The following is a 15,795-nucleotide window of genomic DNA, read 5'->3' as shown; positions in this document are numbered from 1 at the left end:
GAGGCAGCTGGAGAATGAAGGTTAGGTGCCAGCCAGCAAGCGCCCCCCCCCTCCATGATGTACTGCCAGGTGACGATGCCGTCGCGATCTGGCCCTCGAATCAGTCCTGGGTGATATAGCAATACATCGCCCAGGCCCAAACACATGACACGTTTGTAACCTTCCCTGCAGCAAACCTTTAGCTGATTCACAGCAGGAGGCAGTCTTGACAAAGCTATCTCCTTGCTCTGCTTTGGAGGGACACAGCTAGTCCCTTCTTACCTTCCTCTTCATCATCCTCTGGAGGGGATGGGATCATGGAGCCCTGAGATCCGGACTGTGGCAGGCGGAGCACTGGGCTCGCGGTGGTTTTTCTCCTCTCCCTTTCTGACTCACTCTCCAGGCATATGACTTCATAGAGTGTGTCTGTGCTGTTCTTCCGGTCCTTCTGCTTTATCTGAAGGATACAGGACAGATTAGGTTTCAGCACTGTGGAAGAGCTTGACAAGAAATGCCTAGGCAGACTCGCAAGCAACTTTCTGTATATATCTGTGAGAAGGCACAGGAGGAAGAAATTATTCCTATTCAACAACCACAGAGGAGGGAGAAAGAAAATAATTTGGGTTAGTCTTTCCGGATTCCAGAGAGACATCTGCCAAAGGTCCTTTGCTCTGTGGCCAAAAGGGCAAAACTTTATGTTAAAGCGCTTTGCTCTTCCTCTCAGAAGGCCTTGATGCATAGGAGCAAGAGGACAGGAATGGGGGAGATGAGGGAGGTATGTAGAATTCAGACAACGGCCCCAGATACAGATTCCGCTATGTTCTGGCTCCTTAATGCTTGGGAAGGGGGGATTCCAACTGCCTTCTATAAGGCAGCAAGACAAGACCTATGGACCTTCTGGGGGAGGCTGAGATGCTTTTGGTGGTTCAAGTGTTGGGACCAGGACCTGGGAGATGAGGGTGCAAGTCCCTCACTCAGCTACAGAGCTCAGTGGGTGACCTTCAGCTAGCCAGGTCTCTCGGCCTAACCTACCTTATAGGGCTGGGTGTGAGGATAAATGAGGAGGCAGAGAACCACATATGCCCCTTTGAACTCCTTGGTGGGATAGAAAGGTAATAGTAAATAAATAAAATTAAAATATTTTCATTTCAGCTTCTGATTCACTGTTCAGAGTTCCTGCCTTACAACCAGGTCCAAGATGGTTCCCCCTCCCCAACAGAAACCATTTCCAAAAATTAAGCTCAGGCTTCGTTTTTCCTGGGGGAAGTGAGTTATTCTTTTCACCAGGCTGCCGCCACTGGTAAAACTCCAACACCACTGGTAAATAAATATAACCACTTCCAGCATGGCTGCTCAGATGTCTGTAAGAATCAGGTTCTCTTTGGAGGTTTACCAGGCAAAATCTCTCTAGCACCTCTTCAAAAGAAACACCCCAAAACAAAGCAGTGCCCCCCCCCCTCCGCCCACAACACCCAAGGTGAGCCTGGTCCTTATCAGGAGTCAGATTGGGGCTGAGAACAAGCCAAGACTAATGAGATAACAAGCCTCACAATGAGAGTGGGTGGAGCGAGACAAGAGCCAACAGAATTAGCTCAGTAAGATAAACTTCCTTAAATTAACAAGGCTTATGCTTTTAGGGCCGAGAAGTATTCATAGCCAAGAGAAGCAATTGTTCAAACTTCTCCACATTTCACCTTCAAGAGAGGAGAACATAACCTCAAAGACTTCCCACACACCCCTGCCCAACGTGCCAAGGCATGAAGTTCCACTTCTCCAGTGGAACCTCAAATGTGCTGCAATCATCTTCCTTTGATTTACAAGCAACTCCCCCATTTGTGCGGGGTTGTACTCTGGGTCACTATGCGCGTCAGCAGTCGTGTGTAAGCCCATTCCGCACCCCTTTCCAGGGCTGAAAAGGATGTGTGTGTCAGGGGTTGCGTGTCAATCAGATGCCACCCGTACTATTTATTTGATCCACATCCCGCCTTTCCCCCCAATGAGCTCAAGGTGGCGCACATGGTGCTCTTCCTCCCCATTTCATCCTCAAAGCAATCCTGTGTGGTATGTTAGGTAGGTTATTGTCTGGGATCGCTGCCATCCTTGGGGTTTATGAGGGAGGGAGGAGGAGGGCAGAGAGAGACTGAGGCTCCAATGGACACTGCACGCTGGCTAGCCAAGTATCTCCAGAAAGTCATTTCCCATCACTTGAACTCTGAACACACCAGGACACCCACCAACCCAAGCAGCCCAGAGAAGGCTGCAGCCCCACTTAGCATTCCAAGGCAGGAAGCAACTCTGCCCATCCCTGGGCTGTGTGAGAAGGGAAAAGATGCATAAGCCCAGCCTCTCCCAACCCTCCCAGCGATAGGTGGGAAGTACTGCCTGCACAAGGGCTGGGCTCAAGCCCTCAAACGGCACCAGGTCCAAAAGTTTAGCTTTCTCCTCCATGCGAGACCAGAGTCCCAGACAAACATAACTCAAAGGACCGCGGAGTTAGGGAAGGAACGAAAGGGCCCACCCCACGATATCCACACCACTAAGGATGGGACCCACAAGCGTTACCTGCTTCAGCTTCAGGAAGAAGTTCTCTGTGGAGCTCCGCTTGCTGAAAGGCCAGAAGAGCCTCTCGCTGGCAGGGCACACACGGACTTTGGTCTCCAGGAGGAACCGCACAGGCTCCTGCACCTCAGTGATCACCAAGTCGACAGCCGTGGTCAGGAACAGCACTTTGTCTACGGAGAGGAAGCAGGGAAGCTGGTGTTTCCCCTTCGGCCATTCAACACAGCCCTTGCCCTGTGCCTATGGCCCAAATCGACCATGCCAGTGTGTCCAAGACACATGTAGCCAAACCCCAGGTACAGCCATACCATGGTGACCAGGCGGGGTTATTCCCAGGTTAAGGGTGAACAGCACTGTAGCTGAAAGTTGTTGTAGTAGTAAATTATTATTATTATTATTATTATTATTATTATTATTATTATGACGACATATAAAATACCTCACATTTTCCCCACCTGTTAAAATCACTTTTACTGTGATCTGAAAACATTTGCACGTCTCCCCATCCCATTTAATATCAGACAGAGATTGAAAGGAAAGGGGAGTGGACAGAAAGAGGCTTTTAAAGGTTCCTGTAAGCATCCTCTCTCTTCCCTTTAAAGTCCCTGAGATTGGGAATTTAAAAGGGAAGAGGGAGACAATTTGCAAAGGCTTTTTCAGGCCTCTCCCCTATCTCATTTCAATCTTGAAAGTGGGGCAGGGAGTGAAGTTTGCAAAGCATTTGGCAAGCAAAGGCAATGGAGGGGAATTTTCCAGCACTGTTTCTGCTTCTTTTTGCTTGCCTTATTTATCTATTGATAAAAAAAAATTTTTTTAATTGATATTCATTAAAAAAATATCAAAGTGCCTTGACTGTGTGTGCCTGTTCTCAGCAGAGAACCAGCATGAGCAGCCAAAACTGAGCAGGATTTAGCCCCTGCTCTTCAGCTGACAAGTGGAGGGCTAGATCCTATTTTGGGCTGCACGTCCCTGCCTGGACAGCCAAAGCAGAATTGAACCCCACCTTCCTGTCCACCATGAGTCACTTCAGCTGAGGGACAGGTAGGTGTGGTTTGTAGGAAAAGGTCTTGCAGACGAAGCCTCATCTTGGTGGGCCAAGATTGGCTTGCGGCCTGGAGGTTCCTCACCCCCCACCTTAACTAGCCTATGACAGAGAACCTGGTACATTTCCTCCCAAAAGAGCACTCCATAAACCAGGCAATGTTGTAGCTCACAGCCAGTATTTTGAATGGAGTCCAGAAACAAAGTGATCTCCCAGCAAGGGGAATTACATTTCCCAGCATTTGCATCACATATTATGTGGGCTGTCCTATCGTTTTGGTGCTATCCTCCTGCCATTGCTCCCACCTGAACTGTCTTCCAGAGTCTGGCTTGAAGGGTTAGAACACAGAGACGTCAATTACGTCTCCATGCCACACACACAGACACCCTGACTCAACGCCATCTCAGCTTGACAAAACATTCTTGACAAAACAGGTTGGCAACTTGCTGACTTGGGACCAGGTGCACTCCTTGATTTCACTTTTTTGTGGCCCTCAAACTCTTCTGAAGTTACCCCATTCTTCCATCCCATCCAAGTTCCTTCCTTCCTATTCTTCCTGATTTTATAAAAGCATGACAACAAACAAGTAGGGTTTAACTAAAGTCAGAAAGGAATTAATTTCACTTGCTTTGCAGAACAGTAATTGTATCAGTCCACTAAAGTACTAACAAGAAATCCTCTAGATGCTTCTTTGAGTGTACTCCAATCCAACTCAGTGGAGCTTACACCCACCTAGACCTGCAGGGGACTAGCAATTCTAATGTGAAACAGCCATGGTAAAATCTGAAAAAAGGCAGTCTTATTTCAAGGTTAGTTTATCCAGAAAACTTAAGTCTCCGGCTCCACCCACTGTCAGTATGTGGCTCTGAACAGATGACCCCAGACGGAATGAGGTCCTCGATAGGAAAAAGATTCCCTACATTCGACTATCTGGGATTGGCCACTGATCATTGCACACATATCTAGCAAAATATACAGGAAACAACTTACACATCTCAAGCAATCTGACCCAAACAGAAAAGTCACTGATCACAAACCTTTCGGTGTTTCTTCATTCAGTTTATGGAAGTGTGGAGACTTTGTGTTCCAGCTCCCAGTGATGACATAAGACTTCCCATCAGAGCTTTTGCCCATAGACTCCTAAAACCACAGAATAGGGTGAGTTAAAACAAAGCCCATAGGCTCTGCTAGATCAGATCACAAAATACACTTGAAATCACTGGAAACACACAAGCATCATGTCATTTAGTAGGGCTATTTGAGGGGGAAATCTCTGGAAACTGAAGGGCACCTTACCAGATCCAACAGGTGCATATTGCCACTCTGCACATCCTTCCCAGGGCTAAGGAGGAGCCCAAAACACCTGTGGTTTAAAAAGAAAAAAAGCCAACCTCTAGCAACCATTTCCATGCGGAACTGTAGTTCTGAAAAAGGTAGTCAGATTTTATGGGGCACTTTGGTGGAGAAAAACCACAGTATGTACTAAACTGTTTGACAACTGCCCCATCAGCTCTTTGAGAAGAATTGAAGTGAGGAACTGGGCAGCAGGGTTAGAGGAGATTTTCAGCTCAATAGTACTTTACAAGTACTTATTTTATAGATTTTATCATGCTTTTCAAGAGAGTCTCATCACAAAGCGGTGAACGCAATACAAAAGACACCATTCAAAACTTAACACAACTCCAGACCTTAAAAATGCCAGCACACACAAAACCCCCTACAATCCACCAAGCACAGTAAGAATAAATGTTAGCAGCATTTCAATTTGTACCCCACTGGGTTGCCCCAACCACTCTGGGTGGCTTCCAACAGACAGCAATAAAGCATCAAACATTTAAAAACTTCCTTATACAGAGCTGCCTTCAGATGTCTTCTAAAAGTTGTGTAGTTCTTTATCTCCTTGGCATCTGATGGGAGGGCATTCCACAGGGAGGGCACCGCTACCAAGAAGGCCTTCTGCCTGGTTCCCTGTAACTTCTTGCAGTGAGGGAACCTCAGTGTGGGGGCTGAATGATGGGGGCAGCAGGGAGGGGGCCTGTCTGATCTTACTTGGGGGAGAATTCCATGGGTGTGGGGCCACCACCAAAGATGCCCCTTCCTGCCTGCCCACCAAAGCTTTTCAGAGGAAACAGACACAAAGTTACCTTTCAATTGCCAGTTCTTTGTTGGTTGTCTGTTGTACGTAAATGACGATCTTCTTGTCGATGCCTTGGCGCAGTTTAAAGCACTGCCGGTCCTTGTCTTTGGGCACAGCACTGTGGTCAAAAAGGGAAATATTCACACGGTCCTCTTATTTGTAGTCACAAATTTGAGAACAGAATCAGTAGGCAAGTGACAGTTTTCACAGCCTGGTGAGTCCAGAAATCTAAGAGAGTTGGTGATTCGACAAGGACAACAGCATGCCCTAAAACAGGAACCACCAACATTTGCAATCACACACACCTCTTTCTTGCTCTCCATCCCACACCTGAAATAAGGCTGGGGGGGGGGGGGAATCAGCGCTTATAGTTTCTTTCAAGCATATTGAAGGTGGTGGGTAGTCTTAATGGAAAACAGCAGCTAGGGAGGCAAGAATAAATCTCCAGGACACATACCACAACAATAATTAGGCTTGAAAAGGCTTTTTAGAGTCTGATTGTGGCAGGGTACGGAAGGATGGTAGGAAATAAGTGTTCCAACCAATACTGGAGAACAAACAGTAGAGTGTAGAGGAATGAAAACATAAGGAACTGGAAGCCTGAGAACGGGGTGAGAAGATCTAAGATTTAGCTGAGGTGATAATTGAAGACTGGGTTTTTTTAAAAAAAACAAAAACAAAAAACCTAAGATGTACTAGAATGTAGCTTCCTATCAACAATATGCACAGCACTCTCTTTTAAAAGAGGCACCAAGATTTTTAAAAGGCAATCTTTTTTACTCAGCCACCAGTCTGTTTGACACATGTAGAGCTGCTATGACAAGAATGAACAGCAGGTGGCCTCAGAGCTCTATGACTTCAAGGCAGTGCACATCAGAAGAAAAAAAGGGTGGTCACTAGATAAAGCATGCTAAGGATGCAGGTCTTAAGTTTTCTGGGCTTGGCAATGGGCGCTCAAATGCAACAAAGTCAAGAGACCAGTATCTCCAGCATGTATCCAATGGGGGAAAAACCTTACGCACACAAAAAACCCGCTTTGAGGGAAGGAGGCTGGAGAAGATGGGCCACTGGCCTGATACAACAAGGCTCTTCTGCTTTTTTTAAAAAAAATTAATAATAATTTTTATTACACTTTAATTTTTTGTAATCACAGTATCCATACATACATCAATAAACTCTTACCGGAGCATCTTATCAGAGCACCGACCTCCTCCTGCCCCTCTTCCTGACATATATATTTACTTTAATCTTAGCATTTCTATAAGCACTTTTTTACCTTCTCTCTTATTTTTATATTTCCCCTTCCAACAAGGCTCTTCTTAGGGTCTCAAGGGAGACCTGGAGGGGCACAGCTCCCCGTTGTGGCCTTAGGAGGCCCTCCTCTTTAGATACTAATGTATATTACTTCACTTTAAAAATGTGGTTGGCCAGCCCTGGTGCCTTCGTGGGGTCTTCCTGCTCCTTCTGCTGGGAGGGGTCCTGAACTTCTGCCCCAGAGTGTTGCCCTGTCAGGGCCAGGATCCAGCCCCCCTGATCCAGCTGCACGGTGGCTCTTCCCTTCTTAACAAAAAGGGCCAAGACTGAACAAAGTCCAAACCAGAAGATAACAGCACATAAAACTCCCATACCTGATTTCGGAGAATGTGCTTCACATTTACTTCATCTTTATTGGGTGGTAGCCAACGGAGTCCATATTTATTTGAATGGGTCTACTCTAGGAATGCCTTAGTCAGCTATTTTAGCTTCCCACTTACTGACCCCTCATTAACCACACCCCCTGCATCATTCATAAAAAATAAAATATACCATTTTTAAAAGGTTAACACAATAAAATCAGACTATATCCACATAAAGACCATTTCAAGCAACATAAAACAATTCTTTAAAAAGCATTTTAAAATCCAGCTAAAAATAACTTGGACCATATTTCACGTTTAAAAGGGTTCTGGAGAGGAAGTGGGGAAAGCACACCTGAAATATCCTTTCCCATCATCTTCTTTTATTTCCAGAGAAACGGAGAAAGTAAATATGTCACTGTCTGGTGTCTGCGGAGCAGAGGGAGCAGCAAGCGGGGTTTGTTTGGCAGAGCGGCGGAAGGCGGTGGCAAAACTGTACAGGATCCGACTCACCTGTGGACAAGAAGAGCCAGAGAGAAAGAAAGTCAGAAGCTGGGATTCCTAGTGAGGAGCAGAGTTAGGGAAATGGCTCTTTTGTTATTTCTGAGGGTGGAGTGAGTCCGTGAGTGGCTTAGCAGCTATCCTGTGCACTTTTGAAGTTAATGAGGGTTTCAACACAGGGCTGGCGAGACACTCTAATGTAGTTTTCCCCAACCTGGTGGCTTCCAGAGGCCCTGGACTACATCTCCACCAGCTCCACCTAGCAGAGGTTAATGGCCAGGCATGGCAGGAACTGTAGTCCAGAACCTCTGGAGCACACCAGATTGAAGGCGACTCTTATAACTGCTACATTACACCCACTCTGTTTGTTTTGATAGGATATGCTTTTCAGCTTTCATTAGGATTCTCCAAACTCCCTTCAGTTGCTCAGCCTCACTCTTTGAATTTGGTGCCTGAATGGAACACCTCTGCCATGGCTTCCTTTAACAGTGCAATTCTATGCATGGCCTTTCAGAAGTAAGTCCTACTGTGTTAAGTGTACACAAGGCTGCAGCCCAAGTCTGTGACTATGAGCCAAATCAGAAATTTGTGCCAAAATCTAACAAATTATTCCGTCTTGCAAGTGCCTATCTTGAAATCCTTCTCAGCAACACTGCTCGTTATCAACGCAGAGAAGAAGGACCTGATCACAGTCAGAGTTTAATGAGCCCAGCCCAGAATAACTGAAGCATAGTATGATGCTAAACTGTCAGCACAAATAAATGGCTGGAAGCAGAAGATCTGCATCATCAGGGTTACCAAGGATCACTAAGAAGGTACTGACATTATACGAAGGAGATTCCTTCTTTGGCAGGGAGAGGAGGACATAAATTTAATTAATAAATGAAATCTAGGCCTTAATCCTGAGTCAGACCACTGATCCTTCCAGCTCAGTATGTCCACACTGACTGGCAGCGACTCTCCAGGGTTTCTAGTACGGGATCTCTCTGGAGATGCCAGGGACAAAGCCTGGGATCTTCCACGTGCAAGGCAGGAGCATCAACAAAGGCAAAGCAGATGCTGAACTTACAGCTTCTTGGATTTCACACCGAAAGACATGAATTCTGAAGAGCTCTGAGTTGTAATGGCTTTCAGTGAAAGCGAAGCAGTCGCTTTCTGGAGTCCCGTCGTGTCCCCGCACACAGAACAGGATCTTGTAAATGGGATAGTTGGCTATTTCGGTGTTTGTTGGGGGTTCTAGCAGCCTACAGAGAAAAAGGGGGAAATGAAGGTGTGAGCTGCAAATGCTTCACCTTGAAGACAGACAGGCTGCAAGTAGTTTCATGATGGATCCAATCTTCAACTAATTAACTGGTCAATTTAAGTGAGCAAAATCTTTTCTAACAGGCTGAAAAAGGATCTAAATTGAGCAACTTAGTTCATATTCAGAAGTGCACCTTCTGTGTTTCTGCTTTCTTTCTTACTGAATGCTTTTACAGCTCTCCTTAAAGGAAGCAAAGGTGGTTTTCAAAGAAACATGTTTCCCTGATGGAGGACTGTTCATACTTGACGCCCATCATGATCTATGGGATGGCTTTGAAAATATGAATTTATTCCCAACTCTCTTGAATCACTCTGTACCATCCCAAGAGTATTATATTTGTAAATCCCAGGTTCACTGATTGGAGGGCAGAGAGGACATCATTAGGCCCTCACACCCACTAGCAAAGACTTCCACTAAGGCAACATGACTTTCCCTATCTCTCCCCCCCCCCATTGGCTTCGGGGGTAGGAGAACCCTCAGAACAGCATGGGGTAAGCTGAATTGCTTGCTCTGTCGGAATAACTGCCATAGCGCTACACTGAATTCCTTCCACTGGACATTACAGATAATTTTAAAAAGAGTTTTGTTCTTTTGCTGATATTAAAATCTTCCGTCCACATAAATCAGAAGTTGCAGGAGCAGACTAGACAATAATTATGCCTCCATTCTCCCTTTTATAGATTTCTTGTTTGAGTTTAACGCCTGTTATCTGAAAAATAATAAAATCAGTGCTAGCACAGAAAAGCCAGCACTAGCCACCAGAACACCTGGGAGGCTGGAGGAGCGAACTTCCCTTCACTGACTTCCCCACCACCTACCTGCCTTCCTGCTGCTGGCAAATGCCTATGGAGACCAGAGAGTTGGCGGTGAACCATCTCGCCTGGTGAGAAGATCCCTAGCCCAACTGAACTGCATCTAAGTCAGGCTGCTGCCGTCACCGTGGAGTGAAGCAAGACCACACACTTACTTACAGTATGGGTTGGCTTTATTTATTTATTTTGCCCATTAACTTAAGATTTTGCACTGTACTTGTATCTAGACTCATTTCTTTGCAATACAGTAAGCCCGCAACGTTCGCACATTTAACTTGTGTACATTCAGCTTTACAAGCGTCAGAAAATAATTTATAAAAATTAAAAAGGGGCTGGGTACTGGGGGAAAAGATGTTTGCAACCCCACACACCATTTCACCTTGAAGTGTTTTGACTATACGTGATTTTGGCTTTAGGCATAATGTCAAGAATGTAACCCCTGCGTAAGTTGTGCGCTTGCTGTACTGGCATTTATCCTATGTTTCCTGAAATGTTTTTTGTCTTATCTGAATGCCTTGACATGTTCCATAGCAAGTTGTGTGCCGTCCCCCCGTCCCCCCCCCAACGTTTTGTACTTTGATAAACTGCTTTAGCACTGTGGACAAACAGCACAGAAATAAATGAAACTTTAAAAAAAGAAAATAAACAGCCACAATTTACAACCAGTTTATCAAAGAAGACACTTTTCAGAAGATTGCCTTGGTGTTGCCCCATAGTGACCATGAGGCAACTTAGAAACTATTGCCACAGTATACAAAGCAGGTCCTAAAAAACACCACTGCCAACGACAGGTGGACCTACAGAGCCCCCCCCCCCAATGCCACACCACAGGTGGGGAAGTACCTCACAGTTCCCTCCGACACATTAGGAACCGAAAGAGTCACGTCCACGGAAATCTCACACTGGCTTCGCAAGATGGACATCATCCTCAGGGCCTCCACCTCGCTCCTGGGAGCATTGACCGAGGCACAGCCCAAGTAAGTGAGCTTGCTGAAGACAACGCTGTCCTCATCAGCAACTGGAGTAAAAGGACTTGACTCCTCGGAATCTACAAAACAGCAGAAAAGCGGAGTCCGTTAATTTGTGTATCAAATTGCTAAATTGGATCAGTATCCTCTACCACTCACATTAAGTTAAAATGAGTCTCTCCTGTGTAATCAATCTGACTCTCAGATATGACTATTTGCACCCTATCTGATTTGCAGAGTTTGGATCTGCACCATTAAGCAGGGGTGCCAATGGGAAGCTTTAGTGATATCAGTGATTGAAATTGGCCCCTTCCCCCTTAAAAAGAAACCCACCCTTTAGGGAATGGTTGTGAAAGACCAGCCATGATTGGAAAAACCAGTTCTGAAGAGAACAGCTAGGAAGGACAATGAAGCCCCCTGGCCAGTCTCTGCTCAGGATACACAAAGGCTGTGCATATTCTGCTCCTCTCCAAGAAAGCACCATAGAAGTGCAAAAGGCTGTATCTGGCAGGGTTCAACCTCAAGAAGATCGTCAAGTTCCTAGGCATTACTGTTGTGCAGGTTAAGACTTAATAACACATTTATATTCTGCGCTTTCCATCCTTTAAGCCTACCCCCTAGGGCAGCTCCCAACCAAAATATCTAACCAAAATATCAGAACCAAGTAACGAACACCAGGGAGGACCAGGAAGAGTCACCGGTCCCAGTTTCATAAAAGACAGGCTTGAACAAGCCCATTTTGACCTGCCTTGTAAAACACTCCCTATGAAGTGGTCAGGTAAGAGCTGTTCGACAGTGGAATTTGACAGTAAGAGCTGTTCGACAGTGGAATTTGCTGCCAGGGAGTGTGATGGAGTCTCCTTCTTTGGAGGTCTTTAAGCAGAGGCTTGACAACCATATGTCAGGAGTGCTCTGATGGTGTTTCCTGCTTGGCAGGGGGTTGGACTCGGTGGCCCTTGTGGTCTCTTCCAACTCTATGATTCTATGATTCTAGGTCTCTTACAGAGCAGGGAATTGTATATTGTGGATGCCACTGAAAAGTCCCCCATGTCCCCTGCCTTCACCACCTGAACCTCAGAGGGTAGATACAAAAGAGAAGGCCTTTGCATGAAGTTAGTTGACCAGCTGCTGTCCCTTGACATTTGTCAGCTGCCTTGAGTGTTTCTGCTGGCTTTCTCCATTATTGCTTAAGCTAATTGTTCATTAGCTGCCTTGAGTGTCATTTTGACAGGAAGGCACAATATGAGTGTTTTAAGAAATGACTTTCAGAAACTCACCCCAGATTTGCTCTGCATCTATGCTTCCTTCTCTTTCTTTCAGAGGGTTCTCACAACCCGGTTGCGCCCTCTCATTTCCCACCCACCTGCCCCAAATTTCTCTCACCTCCCTGCGCTGGCTTCACTGGCAAGCTCATATCAGGTTTCTGGGGTCCCGCCACAGACACAGGGTTAATTGTGGAGGATGCGGAAGCCTCGAGGAGGACTGGCTCATCTCCCTCTCCTCCATCATGATGGCTGTCCTCCTCCTCGTGTTCTCGGTCATTTGATGGGTCTTCCATGGGGGGATCCATTAGGACGTCTTCAAGCTCTTTCTGCAGTTGCTGCTCACTCCCATTCCCTATAATCTGTGAAAGCAAGTGGCAAAGGGTGAGCCAAAAGAGGAGAGATGGGGGCTTGACTGAGACCAGACACACATTCACTACAGGAGGCTAAACAGAGGTTAAAAGCAGTTCAAATAACATTGCATTTGCTCAGCTCTCTCAAGAGACACTGATATCACTAGAAGGTTTCATTGGGTATCTCCAATGCTCATGAAAACAATACATAAGCATACTAAGATCTCGTTCTTCTGGAGATGCAACAGGTTTGGCCAAGAAAATGCTGCACTGCTCTCTCCAGCACAAAAGCACAGGAGCAGCCCTACAGACCTCTGAATGTGCAAACTGCACAGTAGAGACACAGAATCAAGAGCAACAACAGTAGTGGAATTCCGATGGGCATTAATGACAGCAAGGAGCTGGGAACAGCGTGGCTGAGCATTCCACAGTGGTTAAAGCAGACTGGGAAGAGGCTGCAACACCTTCACAACTCATAGATGAAGGCAACTTCTCCCAGACACCCAAGCTGCCAGGGCTGCCCTTGTGGTCGGCACCATACCTATTTCTACCATGGCTTTCTATTCCCCACCTAATCCTTCCACATTTACCAATTTAACTAAAATGCCTGCCTGCTGACAAGTCCCAGCCTAGATCAAGTAGCATCTGACCATCCCAAACACATTTGTGTCAAAACAATGGAATAATATAGTATTTACTAAGAAGAAAGAATGCAAAGAGGCGCCCACTCAGAAGTCTTCCCACAGCCTGCTGCATAAGGCAGCAGTGCTAGTGTTTAGCCTTTCAGACCTAGAGGCAGGGCCCAAGCCTCTGGTCAAACGTGCTGGGTGACCTTCAACTAGTTAATGCCTCTCAAGTCTGACTTGCTGCACAGAGTAGTTGTGAGGGTAAAATGAGGCACCGTGTCACTGATTCCATTGGAGAAAGACTGGGATAAAAATGTTGATTACTATTAAGCACTAAAGCCAAAGCCGTATGGTATGCCCAGTACTGGACACAGTACTCCAGGTGAGGTCTATTCTGCTCTGGTCAGACCTCACCTGGAGTACTGTGTCCAGTTCTGGGCACCACAGTTCAAGAAGGACACTGACAAACTGGAACGTGTCCAGAGGACGGCAACCAAAATGGTCAAAGGCCTGGAAACGATGCCTTATGAGGAACGGCTAAGGGAGCTGGGCATGTTTAGCCTGAAGAAGAGGAGGTTAAGGGGTGATATGATAGCCATGTTCAAATATATAAAAGGATGTCACATAGAGGAGGGAGAAAGGTTGTTTTCTGCTGCTCCAGAGAAGCGGACACGGAGCAATGGATCCAAACTACAAGAAATAAGATTCCACCTTAGGAAGAACTTCCTGACAGTAAGAGCTGTTCGACAGTGGAATTTGCTGCCAAGGAGTGTGGTGGAGTCTCCTACTTTGGAGGTCTTTAAGCAGAGGCTTGACAACCATATGTCAGGAGTGCTCTGATGGTGTTTCCTGCTTGGCAGGGGGTTGGACTCGATGGCCCTTGTGGTCTCTTCCAACTCTATGATTCTATGCGGCTCCTTGCTCCTGCTTCTCCCACACAGACAGGGACCATGTAGCTCCCTTGGCATTACTGACTACATTTATAACCCCAGCATTTTCTCCACGGAGCTCAAGGTGGCTCATATGGTTCCCCCTCTCCTAATTTATTGCTCACAGTGAAATAGCTTAGGCTGAGAAGCACTGACAGGCCCAAAGTCACCCAGTGAGCTTCATGACTGACTTGGGATTCAAATCTGGTCTCCAAGGTTCTAGTCTGACACCCTAGCCACTACACTACCCTGCCAAAACCACCCTGCCTCTGAGCCCCCACTTCTCCCTCCCATCCTGTGCCACGGTTCTCCACCACTGCCTGGCCAAAAACACCCCTCTCCCCCTGTGTACCTTGGCCACTTCCTAGCCAGCTAGCTTCCACTGAAAACTGAAAGGGGAGAGTCACAGAGCTGACACTTGGCCAGAGGTAGTTTGTAGCCAGATGCATCTTATGGCTGCTTCCTCCAAGATGTTCAAATGAGAAGTTGAAGGAAATGATTCAGAATGCAAGCACTCCCATCTTCCCCAGGAGAAATAACTGGGTACAGCCACCTTTTAAAAGCACCCCCCTCCATCTACTCTCCACCTCACTTACCTGATGGCTGCTTCCTTCCAGCAAAGAACACCAGTTACTTAAGCCTCCAGTAGTGAAGTGGAAGTGCAAACAGTACACAAAACAGGAGTTTTCCTGCCCTATCAACGTGGGAGTAAACTACCGAAATGGTAGGTGTGGAGATGCCACATAGTCACATTCACTTCCATCTCCAGGACAGGAGGCAACCTCCAGAGCCACAAAGCTGGCCAATCCTGGCTCACAGATTCAATGCGACCGAGGCCATAGCCACATGGAACATTACTGTCTCCACTTGGAAGGAAGTCTTTCACGTATCGGTATAAGGACAAACCAAGATGGCCTGAAATCTGGTTAAGCCTGTTGAGCTAAATTAGACAGCAGGTAGCTTTGCCCTGTAATTTGCATCAGAAGAGAACGAGCCTTTGGAGAAAAGCTGTAGGCTCAGAGGCAGAGCAGTCGCTTTGTGTACCAAAGAGGGTGCCATTGTGAGTCCCTGGCATCACCAGTTAAAATAATCAGAAAGCAGGTGGAGAGGATAGACCTTTGCCCAAGATCCTGGAAACTGTGGACAGGGGAGATGAGGGGAACAGAATCTTTTTCAACCCAAGGGCTGCACTTCATTTATAGGGAACCTTCTGGGAGCCAGAATCAAACGCAGGCAGAGCAATGCATGTGACTCTTGCCTTTGAAATGTAGGCTACATTCCAACCATGCAGCAGCAGCAGCTAGGGATTTGCACACACCTCTCCACCCAGGCAAGCTAGAGGCTTCCTCACAGTTCAAAGGCCAATTCCAGCCAGGCAAAAGAGCGCAAGGAGGATACAAAGCAAGGCTAGTGAGGGGCATGGTCTGTGGAAACTGCGAAGACGGTCCTGGCAGCCGTCAGGACTGGATTCTGCCCTGGGCCTAAGGTTCCCCACCCCTTGAGTGGTGACCAACGCCCCATGGTCTGACTCAGTCTGACATTTCTTTTAAGTGTAGTAGAAGGCTATTCCCTAGGTTTCTGTGCACAGAGAAGACTCCAGCAGACAGAATGAAGAGGCATCCACAAATAATCTGCCCTTAAAAAGTCTAAATCCAAAAGGAGGGAAAGGAGATCTTTGAGGATATTTAACTGCGTAAAAGACCATATG

General features: G+C 46.6%; 1 protein-coding gene across 3 annotated transcripts in view; it reads right to left on the bottom strand.

Annotated features, from left to right (window-relative positions):
* Positions 1-15,795, bottom strand: part of RABGAP1 (RAB GTPase activating protein 1) — a 100,171-nt gene that overhangs the window by 59,055 nt on the left and 25,321 nt on the right. For 2 of the 3 annotated variants that reach the window (XM_082208851.1, XM_082208850.1), the window contains 9 exons: positions 12,301-12,541; positions 10,793-10,997; positions 8,904-9,078; positions 7,689-7,846; positions 5,725-5,835; positions 4,877-4,943; positions 4,618-4,720; positions 2,542-2,711; positions 262-436 (listed from right to left, as the gene is read on the bottom strand). In XM_082208851.1, coding sequence (XP_082064977.1) covers positions 262-436; positions 2,542-2,711; positions 4,618-4,720; positions 4,877-4,943; positions 5,725-5,835; positions 7,689-7,846; positions 8,904-9,078; positions 10,793-10,997; positions 12,301-12,487 — 1,351 coding nt within the window. In that variant the 5' untranslated portion in view covers positions 12,488-12,541. Of the gene's footprint in view, positions 1-261; positions 437-2,541; positions 2,712-4,617; positions 4,721-4,876; positions 4,944-5,724; positions 5,836-7,688; positions 7,847-8,903; positions 9,079-10,792; positions 10,998-12,300; positions 12,542-14,683; positions 14,708-15,795 lie in introns of those variants that run through there. The other variant, XM_082208852.1, reaches the window with a different exon arrangement.

Source organism: Podarcis vaucheri (genome assembly GCF_965113315.1).
Source record: "Podarcis vaucheri genome assembly, chromosome: Z".
NCBI lineage: Eukaryota > Metazoa > Chordata > Lepidosauria > Squamata > Lacertidae > Podarcis > Podarcis vaucheri.
This window is presented reverse-complemented; position numbering and strand designations above follow the sequence as displayed.